The following is a 13,983-nucleotide window of genomic DNA, read 5'->3' as shown; positions in this document are numbered from 1 at the left end:
AACTGGCTGAACTTGTAGTCACTCATAGGTTTCAGAAGGGTTTTAAGGATTTGGATTAAAATTCTGGGTTTGACTCAAAGCCCTCAGTGCAATCACGGACAATCAGACCATATGATTCCTTTCAAAAACTGATCAAGCTCACCTCCTCCAGGAGACACCTGCAAAGCATCCATCTTGCAGGTCATCCCATTCACTAGGTCTCGTGCATTCCCTCTGTGTTTCATGAGACTTGAAGACTTGAACCACCAGATGGGTATTTTGAGGAAACCCTGCAAAGTGAACAGAAAATACCAGGTAGCTAATGTGTTCTAATATAGACAATGAACAATTTCACCTTCCTCTTAGGAAGAGGGAAAAGACTGGTTCAAATCTCAGCTTTTGTCAAGGCATTGGCATTCATCTAAGATCACGCATCATCAGATCTCGCTTCCCACTTCTGCAGGGACTGGAGTTTTATGTAATCCATACCAGTGGTAAAGATCAAAGGCTTTCAGAGTAATTTTGTGAAGAACTCCAAAAATTGCTGGATAAACTGGGGATCCTGTAATACTATGTCCCTGCAGAAGAGCTTTGGTATGAGAATCACAAAAGCACAACCTATGTGAAAACACCAGTTCACAGAGAAGGGGTTGACAGAAAGGGACACAGGCACACTACAGCTGTCAAAATAGACTAGGACTGTAGCTAGCCTTACAACATGCCTACAGTATTGGTGGCCTCCCATAACTCCCCCTGCAACTATCCCTAGAAGACACGACTTGGCTACGTGCAACAGTTCAAGTTTGTCCTAGGACCTGACTGATGTTACTTTTGAAGATATTCACTTGCAAAGAATCCCTCCGACATGCTCCTTGCATCACACCAGCACCGCAGCCCGAGGATGCCAGGCCCTCTCCACCCCTCTCCCTCAGGGCTCATGGCAGAAGAGATGGCACCTCTCCACGCTGCAGGGCCAGGGCCAGGGCACGGGGTAACAAGGGCCCATGCAACACTTGGCAATTGGCGATTCTTTCAGGGAGTACTGGAAGACCTTGTGCAGGGCGGCTGCAGGATGCTTTGCCCCCATCAACCACTGTTGGGCACAGGGGGTTGCACCATGTGCAGGGAGTCAGGTGGGCAGAGGGGTCACTGGGGAACCCCAACCCTCCTGGAATATCTCATCCAGGTCTTCCAAGCAAAGGGAGCCTCAGCACCCCCCACCCCTCCTCCTTCTCCCCCATTAGGACATCTTTCAGGGCCCCCAACTCCCAAAACAGACATATTTGGCCACACACATCGCCATCACAGTGGCCTCCTGATGTCACAATCCACATCACTGCCTTCTATTCAGGGCCCTATAAACACAGGGACCACAGCAGCTCGCCCCACTGTTTTTGCTGAGCTTCGAGGTTGTCTCATGCCAGCAATGCTGGGCACCAAGAGGTCCCACAGCAAAGGTGGCTGCCCACCTTTAAGTCAGAGGGAAGAGAGGTGGCTGCAGGAGCTGTGGAGGAAGAGGAGGCACTGTGAGAGGGGAGGCACCAGCAGGTGCATGGCAGCGATGGCCTTCACTTACGCAGCTGATGGTGTGGAGCCCATGGAGGTGGATCCACCCAAACACCAAGAAGAGCCAATGGAAGCGGATCCACCTCCATCACGGCTCCCCTGGCATCACTACACCGTGCCAGGGCTTCCCTCCTCCATGACACCACACATCCACCAGCATGCCACGCGTGACACCAGCATCTGGCCAGCACCCTACTGTCGGCACAGCCTCCGCACCCGGCCTTAGCTGGGAGGTGCAGCCTCCGTGCCCAGCATGAGCCCCTCTCTCCCGTTCCCCTACCCCTACCCCCACCCCTCCTGAAGGGGTGCCATCTCTTCTGCTCTCACCCCCAAGACAAGGGGACAAGGCGACATGGCTTCTGCCAGGCTGCTGTGCCCAGGCAACAGGAGCCCTCCCTCAGAGGCCCACCAAGAACCCTGCGGCCTGGAGGTGCTGTTCCTGCAGTCTGAGGACGAGGGTGGTCGAAGACAAAGACAGATCCTCCGCGGCAGCGCACCAAGAACAGCAGCACTTCAGGCAAGGAATTCAGACAGACAGATGTTTGTCTGGAGAAGCGAAAGACCACAGGTCTGCCAGGAAGAAAGCCTGGCCTTCGGCGTTACTGTCCCTTCCAGCTGCTTCATCGCTTCTTTTCAAGATTAGGGTTGTGATCAGCAGGGCAGTGTCTGGTTGGAGGCCTGTAACTAGCACTGCTCCCCAGGGGTCCGTGCTGGGCCCAGTCCTGTTCAACATATTCATCAGTGACCTGGATGAAGGGATAGAGCGTAACCTCAGCAAGTTTGCTGATGATACCACGCTGGGAGGAGTGGCTGATACACCAGCAGGCTGTGCTGCCATCCAACAAGACCTGGACAGGCTGGAGCGCTGGGCCAAGGGGAACCTCATGAAATTCAACATGAGCAAGAACAAGGTCCCGCACCTGGGGAGGAACAACCCCATGCACCGGTGCAGGCTGGGGGCTGAACTACTGGAAAGCGGCTCTGTTGAGAAGGACCTGAGAATGCTGGTGGACAACAAGCTGACCCTGAGCCAGCAACGTGCCCTTGTGGCCAAGAAGGCCAACAATATCCTGGGCTACATTAAAAGGAGTGCGGCCAGCAGGTCGAGGGAGATCATCCTCCCCCTCTACTCCACCCTAGTGAGGCCACATCTGGAGTACTGCATCCAGTTCTGGGCTCCCCAGTTCAAGAAGGACAGGGAACTGCTCAAGCAAGTCTGGCAGTGAGCTGCCAAGATGATCAGGGGGCTGGAGCATCTCTCTTATGAGGAAATGCTGAGAGACCTGGGTCTGTTCAGCCTGGAGAAGCAAAGACTAAGGGGGGATCTTGTCAATACTTATAAATATCTGAAGGGTAGGTGTCAAGAGGATGGGGCCAGACTGTTTTCAGTGGTGCCCAATGACAGGACAAGGGGCACTGGGCACAAAGTGGAACACAGCAAGTTCCACCTCAATATGAGAAAAACCTTCTTTCCTGTGAGGGTGCCAGAGCAGTGGAACAGGCTGCCCAGGGAGGTTGTGGAGTCTCCTTCCCTGGAGACATTCAAACCCCACCTGGATGTGGTCCTGTGCCCCCTGCTCTGGGTGTGCCTGCTCAAGCAGGGGGGTTGGACGAGATGATCTCCAGAGGTCCCTTCCAACCCCTACCATTCTGTGATTTTTTATGGCCTAATTTTAAAAAACCCAGTAAAACAAGAAAAAGAACAGTAAAGATGCTTTCCTCATCTCTTAGTAGGTACTTGGGCAACTGCAGCTGGACTCCCCAGTACAGGACAGACACTGGTGGGTGGGTGTGGGGCCATCCCAGGGCCCTGGAGATGGCGAGGGGCTGGGGCATGCAGCACACGAGGGCAGGCCGAGGGGACTACCTCTGGTCACGAGGGCGGCAAGACCCTGGAGCAGGTTGCCCAGAGAAGCTGTGGACACCCCATCCCTGCAAGCATTCACTGTCAGCTTGCACGGGGCTCTGAGCAACCTCATCTAGCAAAAGATGAGAACTAGGTGATCTTTAAAGATCCCTTCCAACCCAAACCATCCTGAGAGTGCTTCAGGTTTCTTAGCAGAGAATCCTTCCACTTGTATAACCATCACTGACAAGAGGGTCTCCCAGTACGTCCCTAATTTTTGAACACCACCCTCAGTACAAATCTGAACTGAAAGCAAACACTGAAGAGCCTGTATTTTTATCATTTTATGAGGAAGTAGTAGCATAACAGTTATGTCTTCACAAGAACCTTGCATGCCAGAAATACTGATTTCCTCCAGATCTGTTAACCTTAGCACACTCCTAGACAAAGCAGCTCAAATGGGCAAGACTTTCACTACCAAAGTTGAAAGAAGAATAGATATAGACAGACTAAGACTATTATAAATATTGATTTACATTTTAAATAGCTGTAAAACTACGAAAAGCATTATCCATTCTTGCCAACTCAATTTTTTTCAACGGAAGTAGTTTTAAAATAAACAAGAGGAAAAAAAAGAAACCACTCTCATCCAGACACTGTCAATGGACTCAAGAACACAATCTCTCGCGTTTTACCTTTGGTGGAAGCTTTCCTTCAGTTATAACCAAAGTATCTCCTCTGCAAACATTAAGTTCTTTCAGAGTGGCATTCTGTAGGGAGAGAAAGCACAGCGTACTTGTAAGTCTGCTTGTTCTTGTGCTTTGTTTCCTAAAGTACATGTTGGTGGCTTTTTAAGCCATGCTTGGCAAGGCCCCAAGGTGTTTTGCTTTTCCAAAGAGCACAGAAATACCCATTTAACATCCACTGCGTGCTGCTGCAGAGTTGTCTCCAAGCAAGTATTGCGCCTACAGCAGTCTGCTCTGCAGGAGTCCTTCCAGAGCATCCTGCTGAGCTGTGGATTTCCTTTGCACCTCCGCACCTCACCAACTGACCCCTCGTGCTTCTTTGTAGATGTATCTTTAAGGCATGGTAAGCCTAGACTTTAGAAAAAACTGTGTGGATATGGCTTAATCCTAGTTGCTGAAAATAAGAGGCAGATGTACAAGATTTACACTTCAACACCCTGTGAAAATAAAACAGTGTGTGTACTAATGTAGCACACACAAAACCACCACGCATTTACTTTAAATGCGGCTCACTTCAGGGACAGTGTCTACAGAAAAATGGAGTAAATAAATGACCACATGACTCAAATCAAAAATAGGATCCTCTTACTTCCTGGCTTAATGCTTCCCCTGCTTCATAGCACCAGTCCATCCTTCTCAAATGCCAGTTGTCACCTACCAAAAACATACACATGGAAAACTGATTAGGTAACAACACTGTTTCGAGAAAAACATTATAAAACTCTGAAGAAGTGTTAAGGGGTTCTTTTGCTTGCTTGGTTGGTTTTTAAACACAGCTCTGACAAACTGGATGAAACACCACCTCCATGTCCTTCCCCAGATCCCTAGAAACACTTTGCTCTTTGGAAATGGTGCCCTCTTATTTGTGTAAATGTCTCTTCCTCACTTACCTAAATGATTTCCCTGGTAAGAGGAAAGCAAAGGAACTGGCTTGACAAGACTTAGCCTAGCTGGAAAAAAAAACACACACACAAAAAAAAAAAACAACACCCACACCAAAAAACAAACCACACCCACAAAGCCGAAAAAGCACTGCAGAAGAAAAATGATATGTTGAGGGGGAATGTAGTCTGGAAACATTGGGTGTGAATTGATGATGAAATTCATCATCATGTCAATATACCTTTTGACAGGCTCCTTAATATGAAAACTATACTTTAATATACCTTAATAATCTAACTTCCCCTCCTGGACTGTCTACCAGGAGACTCCACTCTAGACAAAAAAATTAAAGATGGTGTAGTCCAGAAATCACAGTACTTTAGGTTTACCACCTATATATACAACACACCAGGCATGGAAAGAACAAATACAATTGAACCTCTTAATTTGACCAAAATAACTAATGAAAATGCACTTAATTTTTGCAAGGTACAAAATTCGACTTTCGTTACTAAAAAAAAAAACCAACCCCAGGAGGAATCTCATCAATAAATTCTGTGGGGTTAGGAAAAAAAAAAAATCAAACAAAAACAAACAAAAACCCACTAAAAAACCCATATACTTTGCAGTCTTTCAACAAGACCATCATCAAAATCCACTGAAGTTGGACATCTATTTGAATGAGAGCAGTCGGATCACAAATCTCTACACAAGGCCAAATTTGATTTTTCAAACATGGTAATATAAGATAAAGCAATAAAGACAGAACCATTGTTTCTTGGCTTTAGATGTATACTATATGGAAATAGAAAAGGTTAAGTTTATATTTTCAAGACATTATTAACAACTTCAACTTCTAATTTGGGCTACTCAGTGTATAATTCTGACAGTAACGTGTTTCAGATGAACAGGTTTTGGAGTAAGCCAAATTTGCAGCCACCACACAAATTCAGTGTTCAATGAATGTTTAGAACGAAAACTGGAAACACAGTGCCACTCCCAGTCTCTTCTCCTCCTTCATCCCCACCAGCATCAACATTCTGAATAACTTGTTTTTTGCAAAGTGACCAAAAATTAGTCTTTACAGTTCATCTCGTGCATTGGTTCCCACTGTGATAGCAAGTCTTATGAAGACAGCCAAACACCTCCACCTGCATCCAAGCAGATAGTCCAGAAAATGTGGATTTTGCCATGTTTTGATTAAATAAAAAGCTTGGAACCGATTTTCAAGAGCACCTGCACAGCCAGCTTTTATCAGAGCAAGACTGCAAGTTTATAATTCTTTCATCTTCCCTCCTTACTTTACAATGATACATAAAAAGGCCTAAGTTTGTTACAGTGATCTAAGTGTTAGGGTTGCAAGAAATGCCTTAGAAACCTGAAATCCCTTTTAAAAAAATTAAATAACAATATAATACAACTAACCTGATAATCCAGATTTTTCCAGCATTAAATTTAGACACTGAAAAAAGAAACATATGGTGAGATTGTCTCAATATACAGGTTGGGAAATAAAGTTTTCAGAAAATCTACACTAGGATTTTCTAACCTAAAATCTGTGTGGTGACTGATTCCTCATCAATTCCAAAAAACAATACAATTATAAAGACTTGGTGTATTTGAACTATGTATTAAACCCTTCAAGTATGAGATTTCAGGCAAGAAGTTTATTATGTCAGGTGAGTGAGCTTTTGCAGCTTTTAAGTCTGTTTAAAAAAACACCCTAAGTGACACAAAACAAATCTGTGCTGTCAGTTTGTTGCTTTACTTGAACAAATTCTGTCCCAGAGTTTGCAAATGCACTTTTTAGAAATTAAACCTGCAAACTCAACATTTTCCAGCCACTGCTTTTAGACGTCGGCACTCTGTGCCAGAGGCCTGGATTGGCAGTATCAAGAACTGCTTCCGTGCACAGTTCCTCCCAAATCCTCTCACTCCAATTCCGTGCATTTAGAGCTTGATGAATGACAAGAGAACTGCGGCAGGCTCTGCCACGATTCCGTATCATTCTGAGGACTGCTGTGCATAAAAGGAGTGGCTAGCCAGGCATGAAGCAGTTGGATTACGTTCACCCTTGGGAAAAAAGCAAGGATGTCTCTTTACTACTTGGTGAAAGATCAAGGCTTCCTCCCCACAGGCCTTTTGCAGTTGAAACACTTCCTTTGCCTGTGTCCCCTGGTGACCCAAAGTAACGCACAGATAAAAAGCAAAGTTCTCCAGGAGCAGCGGACCTGACCCCGGCATGACAAAAGCTTTTAAAAGCAGTTCAACTTACCTCTTTGACAGAAGCAGTCTCTTCCACAACTATCTCCATCTCAGGGCTTGCGTTTTGGTCACTCCCAACAATAAAATATAAGAAGAGCTAAAAAAGCAAAAATATGCATTCTAATAGCTTATACAAGTATGGAAATACCATGAAATAACACCCCCTGATGCACATATATACCAGCTATCACAAGCCTGCCATTAGTCAAACAGTAGTGAAAGTCCTTTGGGATAAAGCAAACAATCTCTGCAGGACAGAGAAGCACATGCAATGGAGTTATGGCCATAAGCAGAGCTTCATTAACCATCTGAACATGTCTGCTGCAAATGAGAGAGAAAACCTGATAGCACTCTGATCTTTAGAAACATACAACTATTTTTTCTCTGGCATATTGCAACTTGTATACATCAAGAGAAATATTGTCCTTTTCTTACTTTATGCTCCTTACAGAAGTATACACACATCAGAGCACAGAAGTTGGACAACTACAAATGGACAAATGATAAATGAATTACTATTACTCAAATGAGCTATATTAACTCATGATGTATATGCTCTTGGCCTTCTGCAACTGAAATAAATGGTGTGAGCCTTCATGCTAATATGTGTAATTCTCAGTGTCACTGAGCATGTTTTTTCCATACCATTTACAACCATTACAAGGGTAAAAAAAGGACAACTTGAAACATTGCACAATGTAAAAAAAGGCATAAAAGCAGCACGAGTCTCTCTTCAGTCACAGCACTGCTATACCTGAGTGGAAGCTGGAGCTTTCCCACGACACAGCCCTAGTAAGCTTCCCATTTTTAGTTCTGCTTCCTTGACAGTATAATCCTCAGGCACTTTAGGGAGGACAAACACAAGATCGTCATCATAAGCTGCTGCTTCCTGAAAATATCCGTTCTGTTATGCTGCTCTTTAGAGTAAGATGAAAGTGTTGAGTGACATGTAGAGAACTTCAATTCCACAGTGTTGACATCAGATCTGTAAGCAACATTTGTATGAAGGTTCTTCCCACCAAGCCTTGGATATGAACTAACAGAGGAATGTAGGTCAGAAGGGATCTTTGCAGGTTGTCTGGTCCAAACTCCTGCTCAGAGCAGAACCAGTTCTGAAGTCGTATCAGTTCACTCTGGGCTTTTTCCACTCAAGCTCTAAATACCTCCAAGGATGGATACCTGCCAGCCTCCCAGGGCTCCCTGTCTATTGCCTGACCGTTCCCAACATGAATTCCCCTCTCCTCCCCACCATACCAGCTGGCATTTCCCTCACTGAAACTTGTGTCTGCTGCCTCTGATCCTTTCCATGTGCTCCTCTGAAAAGAATCTGGCTCTGCCTTCTCTGTAGGTACATGTTAAGGAGTTAAAGATGGCAACTACCCTTCCTACCCCCATGCCTCTTTAGGCTGGAAAAATACAGCTTCCCTCCTCTTTCACATGTTCCAGCTCCCAAACCATCCTGGGTACTCCCCTCTGGACTGGTTCTAGTTTGTAAGGGCTTCTTTCTCATGCCGGGGAGCACCCAAAATGGACACAGTACTCCAGGTGCTGTCTGACAAGCGCTGAACGGAGGGGAATTAATCTCCCCTTGGCTTCCTGGCTGTGTTTAACTAATGCAATATATCAGCAAAATAGCAAATTCACAGAAAACGTTTCCCAACACACACAAAGCTGATCCACTCAGTTTCTCACCACTGCCCCAACAATGGCAAAAGCAAAGCTGGGGGTCCTTTTCTGCTGAACACTGGCTATCAGGAGCATAGTTACATAGTGACAAGTGGTTACTGCATGCTCATCTAAATCAAAGAGCACGCTATGGCATGAACATATTCCTCCATTCTTAGAGAAGCAGAAATCCACATGTTATTCAGTGTGCTTCATACATCACAGACATAAGTTGCCTTCTTACAGCAAAGAGGAACCTAACAGTGCTTCTTCCATCACCACAGGACTCAGGTCTGCTGCTCAACCTGTTCTGAAATCCAACCCTGCGTGTTAATATTCTAACACACACATTTAGCCCACCCTGTTTCAGGAAACTGAAGTTAGAAAGACATGGAACAATGACTCTGCTTCCTAGAACAACTAGAAAGTTGCTCTGTAATACATTAAATATGATTCAAAACAGACCACTTAGAGATTTTTTCAATTTATACAATAAGAATGGGACACAGAACTTTGTTAATTCCCAGAGTCTTGAAGCTCATGGCCAGATGTCAATAAACAAAAGCAGATATGCTAATGAGTTTTACTCATTAGGGATGCAAGTAAAAACCAAGCTGAACATTTAAGTTTAACCTCTAGCTTTGTATTGATACTGTTAACAAACAGTAAAACTGGAAAAGAAAACAACCACACAACTGCTTCTGTTAAGCCTGGAAATAGTGGAGTTATGTGTGTGTACTTCTCCCAGGAGAGGGAAAAGGGAAGCTTAAAGTCTCCCAACTGAACTTCTTACAGAACTAAGATTAAATAAATAAATTTACCTGGAGAAAGAAGTTTCCCATTTCCGCTAACAGGTCTAAGACAGGTGTCATTTGCTGTGGCAAAAAAGGCAGGAAAGAGAGAGAGATGTATTAAGTAATTAAAATCAGAAGAAATTTGACTCAGAGGTTTAGACAGATAACATTTAAGATTAATGACAACAACATGTTATCTTAAAGGCCTCCCTCTGAAGGTATTACATCAAAAGTACAATTGGAGAGAGATTCCTAGAGACTTTGAACAGCCTTAGTTGTTATCATTTCAGTGAAAAATTACTTTCTCTTTGAAGCCAGCTGTAGGCCACAATCAGTAAAACACTCTAAAACCAACCAAGTGCTTCAAAATGTAAAGGCATCAACAAAAGCTTTAAAGAAAGAAAACTGAAGTGTCTTAAAGAAATTAATACGGTAAAGAAAGAAGTCTTCATCAATTCTTAGCGTAATACATTAGTAAGATGGCATGTTTATTCCTACTCAAACAGCTTCCAAAAACTAAGAGCTTCATAAAATATATTTTAATCAAGACTGACACCGATTTATTTTTAAGCTAGGAAAAAATAATAGTTCTATTCAAAATTAGATTAATTTTAAGTCCTTTGCACACTTTCTTTCCCAAAAAACTCCTAACAGGAATGATTTTGCTATTTTGAATAGACTGATGCAAAAAGCAGGAAGCCAGCCAGCATCAGATCTAAAAGTAAAGCAGCTAAACACTTACCTAGTTCCTTGTCTAGCTGAAGCTCTTGTATTGCTTTCATTCTGATATCTGACATCACCTAAAAGAATGTAATATTAAACACCTCTGATACAGAATGACAGTAATACACCTGCTGTTCAAATGCCGGTCCACAAAAGGCAGCCTTCACTTGAAATGCATCCTAGTTATGTTCTTATTTCTGTTAAGACTCTACACAGCTGAGAAAATATTTCTTTAATGTTATCATACCAAATATATATAAAAAATAAAATGTACTGATATCATAACACATTTGCGGAAATTTTCCTTAAAAATAGCATTCCAAAGAAAAGAAAGTGGTATTTAATTTTTTGATTTATCAGAAGACTAGTATTTCACAAACAGTAATTCTGTGAGCAAAACTAAGGAGTACTTCACATTTTATGCAACAGAAAATAATTTAAAAGGCAGAAAAGGTACCAAAGAAGCCCACCCCTTAGGGAAAACCTGCATTTTTCCTATCCTATGTTGAAAGCAAGAAATAATACTTTACTCTTCTTTCACTTTTTGTTTACTGACATAGCCTCACCAAACATACATTTACATGGTGGTCCAAGAAGGAAATTGTTTCACACTAAAACACACTAATGTAGACTGCACTGATTTAAGTTATCAGCATTACAGTCTTATCACACAGCAGTCAAAAGTATTACAGTAATGGTAACTCTGAGTTGCACACTATTTTCATCACAGAAAAACTTCAGCCCTGAGGCTAAATCCACTCCTCACAAATTGGCCCATGCGCACTGGCCAAGCTTTTCAGGGAAACTGCCTGTGTTATATCCCTGAACAATCAGGCTCCTTACTGTTTCAACAGTAGCAGTAATTTTAACATATTTCTCTTCATCTTCTGTTCTGCAGAAGTTTTTAACTTGGAGCCAGCTGATGTCATATGTAAAAGCAGTCAAATTGCCACTGGACACATCCACGAAGCTGTAAAAATGAGCAGTGCAAAGATGGTCAGATGGGAAAACTACGCACTGTCTGGGCTAGATCACTAAACAAAGCTCTCAAATAAACCGATAATGCCTAGGTCATTAATAGCAATGGCATGTCACAAAGTAAGTCAGAGGCCTCAGGTAGCACCCAGGCATTTCTGGGCTATGTTTTGGTAACTGGCTTTCAGTGGGACTGGAGCTTTTGAAGGCACCTGAATCTAAGTCACTTTCTGAGGCTGGATTTAAAGCTTCTGATAAAAATATGGTAAAAGTATACCCAGTTGTAACTAAAATTTGATGTTATCTCTATCTCTGCTACTGTATATAACAACAAAAACAGTTCTTGGTGAAGTACCCTCTCACTGCTGGATTTAATCTCAATTTTTCAGTACTGTTTCAACTAGGAAGTCGGAATTTATGTAACAAGCCATTTACATGTCTCTGAAAACAGGAACCTAACCTCAGGGCAATACACTGGGAAGTGAAATGAGACCAGAAATTTGCCCCAGGCAACTTCAGATTCAACTGGGAGATTCAGCAGAACTGCATACTCTTCTGATACTGCTCTGTTCTCTCATCCCACCATGTCACCTGGAGAACCACACAACTCAAACCTCAGAAATTCAGGTTACGCCAAAGATGTGCCAGCAAACTGGGCACAAGTTGTTCTTGCTAGGTTTTTCCCTTTACAAGTGTAAGTCAAAGGATGTGACTGAATCTGCACTTCAAGAGAAAGAAAGATCTAATAGTTGATAAGTACCTGATTTCCAAAACTTAAGATTGCATTATCTTGAATTAAAAATCTCAAAGTGACAATTAGTTAAAAGAAAATACAGAGAGAAAGCTAGCATAATTTTAACTAAACAGATTTTGCCAAAAATTTTTTTTGTTTGTTTAATTACGCTTGTAATCAAAATGGTTACCTCTGGTCATGGCTGTCTAAGATTAGTACTGAGCATCTGTCCATCAGACCAACATTTTTGACTGTTTCCTTCATATCTTCTTCAAGAAAAACTTCCCAGTTCTTGGCTTCTTTATCTGGTCCGGAGACGTTCTTTAGGATGATTCCTCCTGACGGTGCTAAGGCTCTGCATAGATCACCCAGTTTTGTGCTGCATGAAAAGACGTGCTGTGATTCTGTGAAATGCTGACCCTTCCCTCCTTCATTATACTCTGCTAAACGAAGAACGTTTATGACCACAGGTTCATGATCAGGGCCCGTCATCACCTTTGTACCACCAACCTGAAGTAAGGAATGCAAGATTTATGAAGTGGTGATCAATAAAATACAGAAAAGACTGCACAACAATAAATGACAATAAAATTATTGAGACAAAAAGATGGACCCTCCCTCCTCATTAGAAATAAACCACCTTTGGCCAAATGTGTACTGAACAAACAGCTAGAGTAACTCAAAGGTGTTGGGAAGAGAAAGCACAATGCTAAGGTGTGTTCCAAGTCTGCATGTACAATAAATATATCAGTAACAGTAGCTGGGAAACCAGTGGACACTTGGTCTGCATCATATTAAGATTAGATTAATTCAGTCCCTCAGAATGTTAAAGAACTACCAAAAAAATGTGACTGGAGCAGTTCAAAAGAGTTAGATTTTAAAATCTGGCCTTTCTGATATGCAGCTTAGGCAAAGAATAGAGTTCCCTGACAAAGGCAATTTGATCCCGCAGGAAGCTGGTGACCATACCACAAGTGCAACCAAGACAAGAATGACTCTGTTCCTAGTTGTTTTATTTCAGTTTTGGAGTGGAGGTATTTTTTAATGAATCAGAAAGAAAATGTATACTTTTACAACAAAAATCTTTTAGAAGTATTATCCTATTCCACTACAGAGATGGATAAAAATGCATAACCAGTGAGGCAGGCATCTGCAGGTTAAGCAGAAGCCTTGATATTAAAAGAAAGATGCAAGACTAGAGAAGGAGCACAGTATTTCAGGGAGACCACACACAAAAGTAGTCATTCACAGGTCTAATTTTGTATGTGGAACGATTCATTTCAGGGCATAAATTTTTGTTATCTCCTTACTATCTACCAGTCTCCTTCCAAGAGGCACCAGATGTTTTCAGAATACACTCCAATATAACTAGCATTGGATATCTACAGGCATCTATCAACCTGACCATAGCACATTCTCCATCATATAATTCTATTTATAATTTTATCAAGCAGCAGACTGTACATCACTCAAAGTATACTGAAAAGCTGTAAAGACAGAGTGTCCTAGATGACACTGAAGCGGTGTCTCCAGAACCAACGTTGGTATGTCAGCAGCATGCCTACAGAACTGTTATAAGATATAACTAAGATATTTACAAAAATGTGTCTGGAGACTGCATCTTATCTCTTCAGAATTGACAAGGAGTGAGGGTATTTGGTTCTTTTACCTCTTTCCCATTCCACACGAAGATATCTGCTCCATCAGCCAGCCCAATGCCATCCAGGGTCAGCTCATCTCCTGAAAAGGAGCAAATCATCAAGTCCTTTCACCCCAGGAAAGCAGACAAGCAGGGTCAGCTGATAAACT

General features: G+C 42.8%; 1 protein-coding gene across 7 annotated transcripts in view; it reads right to left on the bottom strand.

Annotated features, from left to right (window-relative positions):
• Positions 1-13,983, bottom strand: part of USP40 (ubiquitin specific peptidase 40) — a 45,977-nt gene that overhangs the window by 7,440 nt on the left and 24,554 nt on the right. For all 7 annotated transcript variants that reach the window (XR_012660712.1, XR_012660714.1, XR_012660713.1 and 4 more), the window contains exons 15-25: positions 13,844-13,914; positions 12,365-12,684; positions 11,310-11,436; positions 10,486-10,543; positions 9,771-9,824; positions 8,039-8,127; positions 7,295-7,381; positions 6,445-6,481; positions 4,727-4,791; positions 4,087-4,161; positions 143-269 (exon numbers count right to left, since the gene is read on the bottom strand). Coding sequence is in view for 4 of the 7 variants with exons in the window: in XM_075094145.1 (XP_074950246.1) it covers positions 143-269; positions 4,087-4,161; positions 4,727-4,791; positions 6,445-6,481; positions 7,295-7,381; positions 8,039-8,127; positions 9,771-9,824; positions 10,486-10,543; positions 11,310-11,436; positions 12,365-12,684; positions 13,844-13,914 (1,110 nt within the window). In the remaining 3 variants the exon portion in view is untranslated. The remainder of the gene's footprint in view (positions 1-142; positions 270-4,086; positions 4,162-4,726; positions 4,792-6,444; positions 6,482-7,294; positions 7,382-8,038; positions 8,128-9,770; positions 9,825-10,485; positions 10,544-11,309; positions 11,437-12,364; positions 12,685-13,843; positions 13,915-13,983) is intronic.

Source organism: Phalacrocorax aristotelis, chromosome 5, assembly GCF_949628215.1.
Source record: "Phalacrocorax aristotelis chromosome 5, bGulAri2.1, whole genome shotgun sequence".
NCBI classification, from domain to species: domain Eukaryota; kingdom Metazoa; phylum Chordata; class Aves; order Suliformes; family Phalacrocoracidae; genus Phalacrocorax; species Phalacrocorax aristotelis.
Note: the sequence above shows the minus strand (reverse complement) of the source record. Positions and strands in the feature narration are given on the sequence as shown.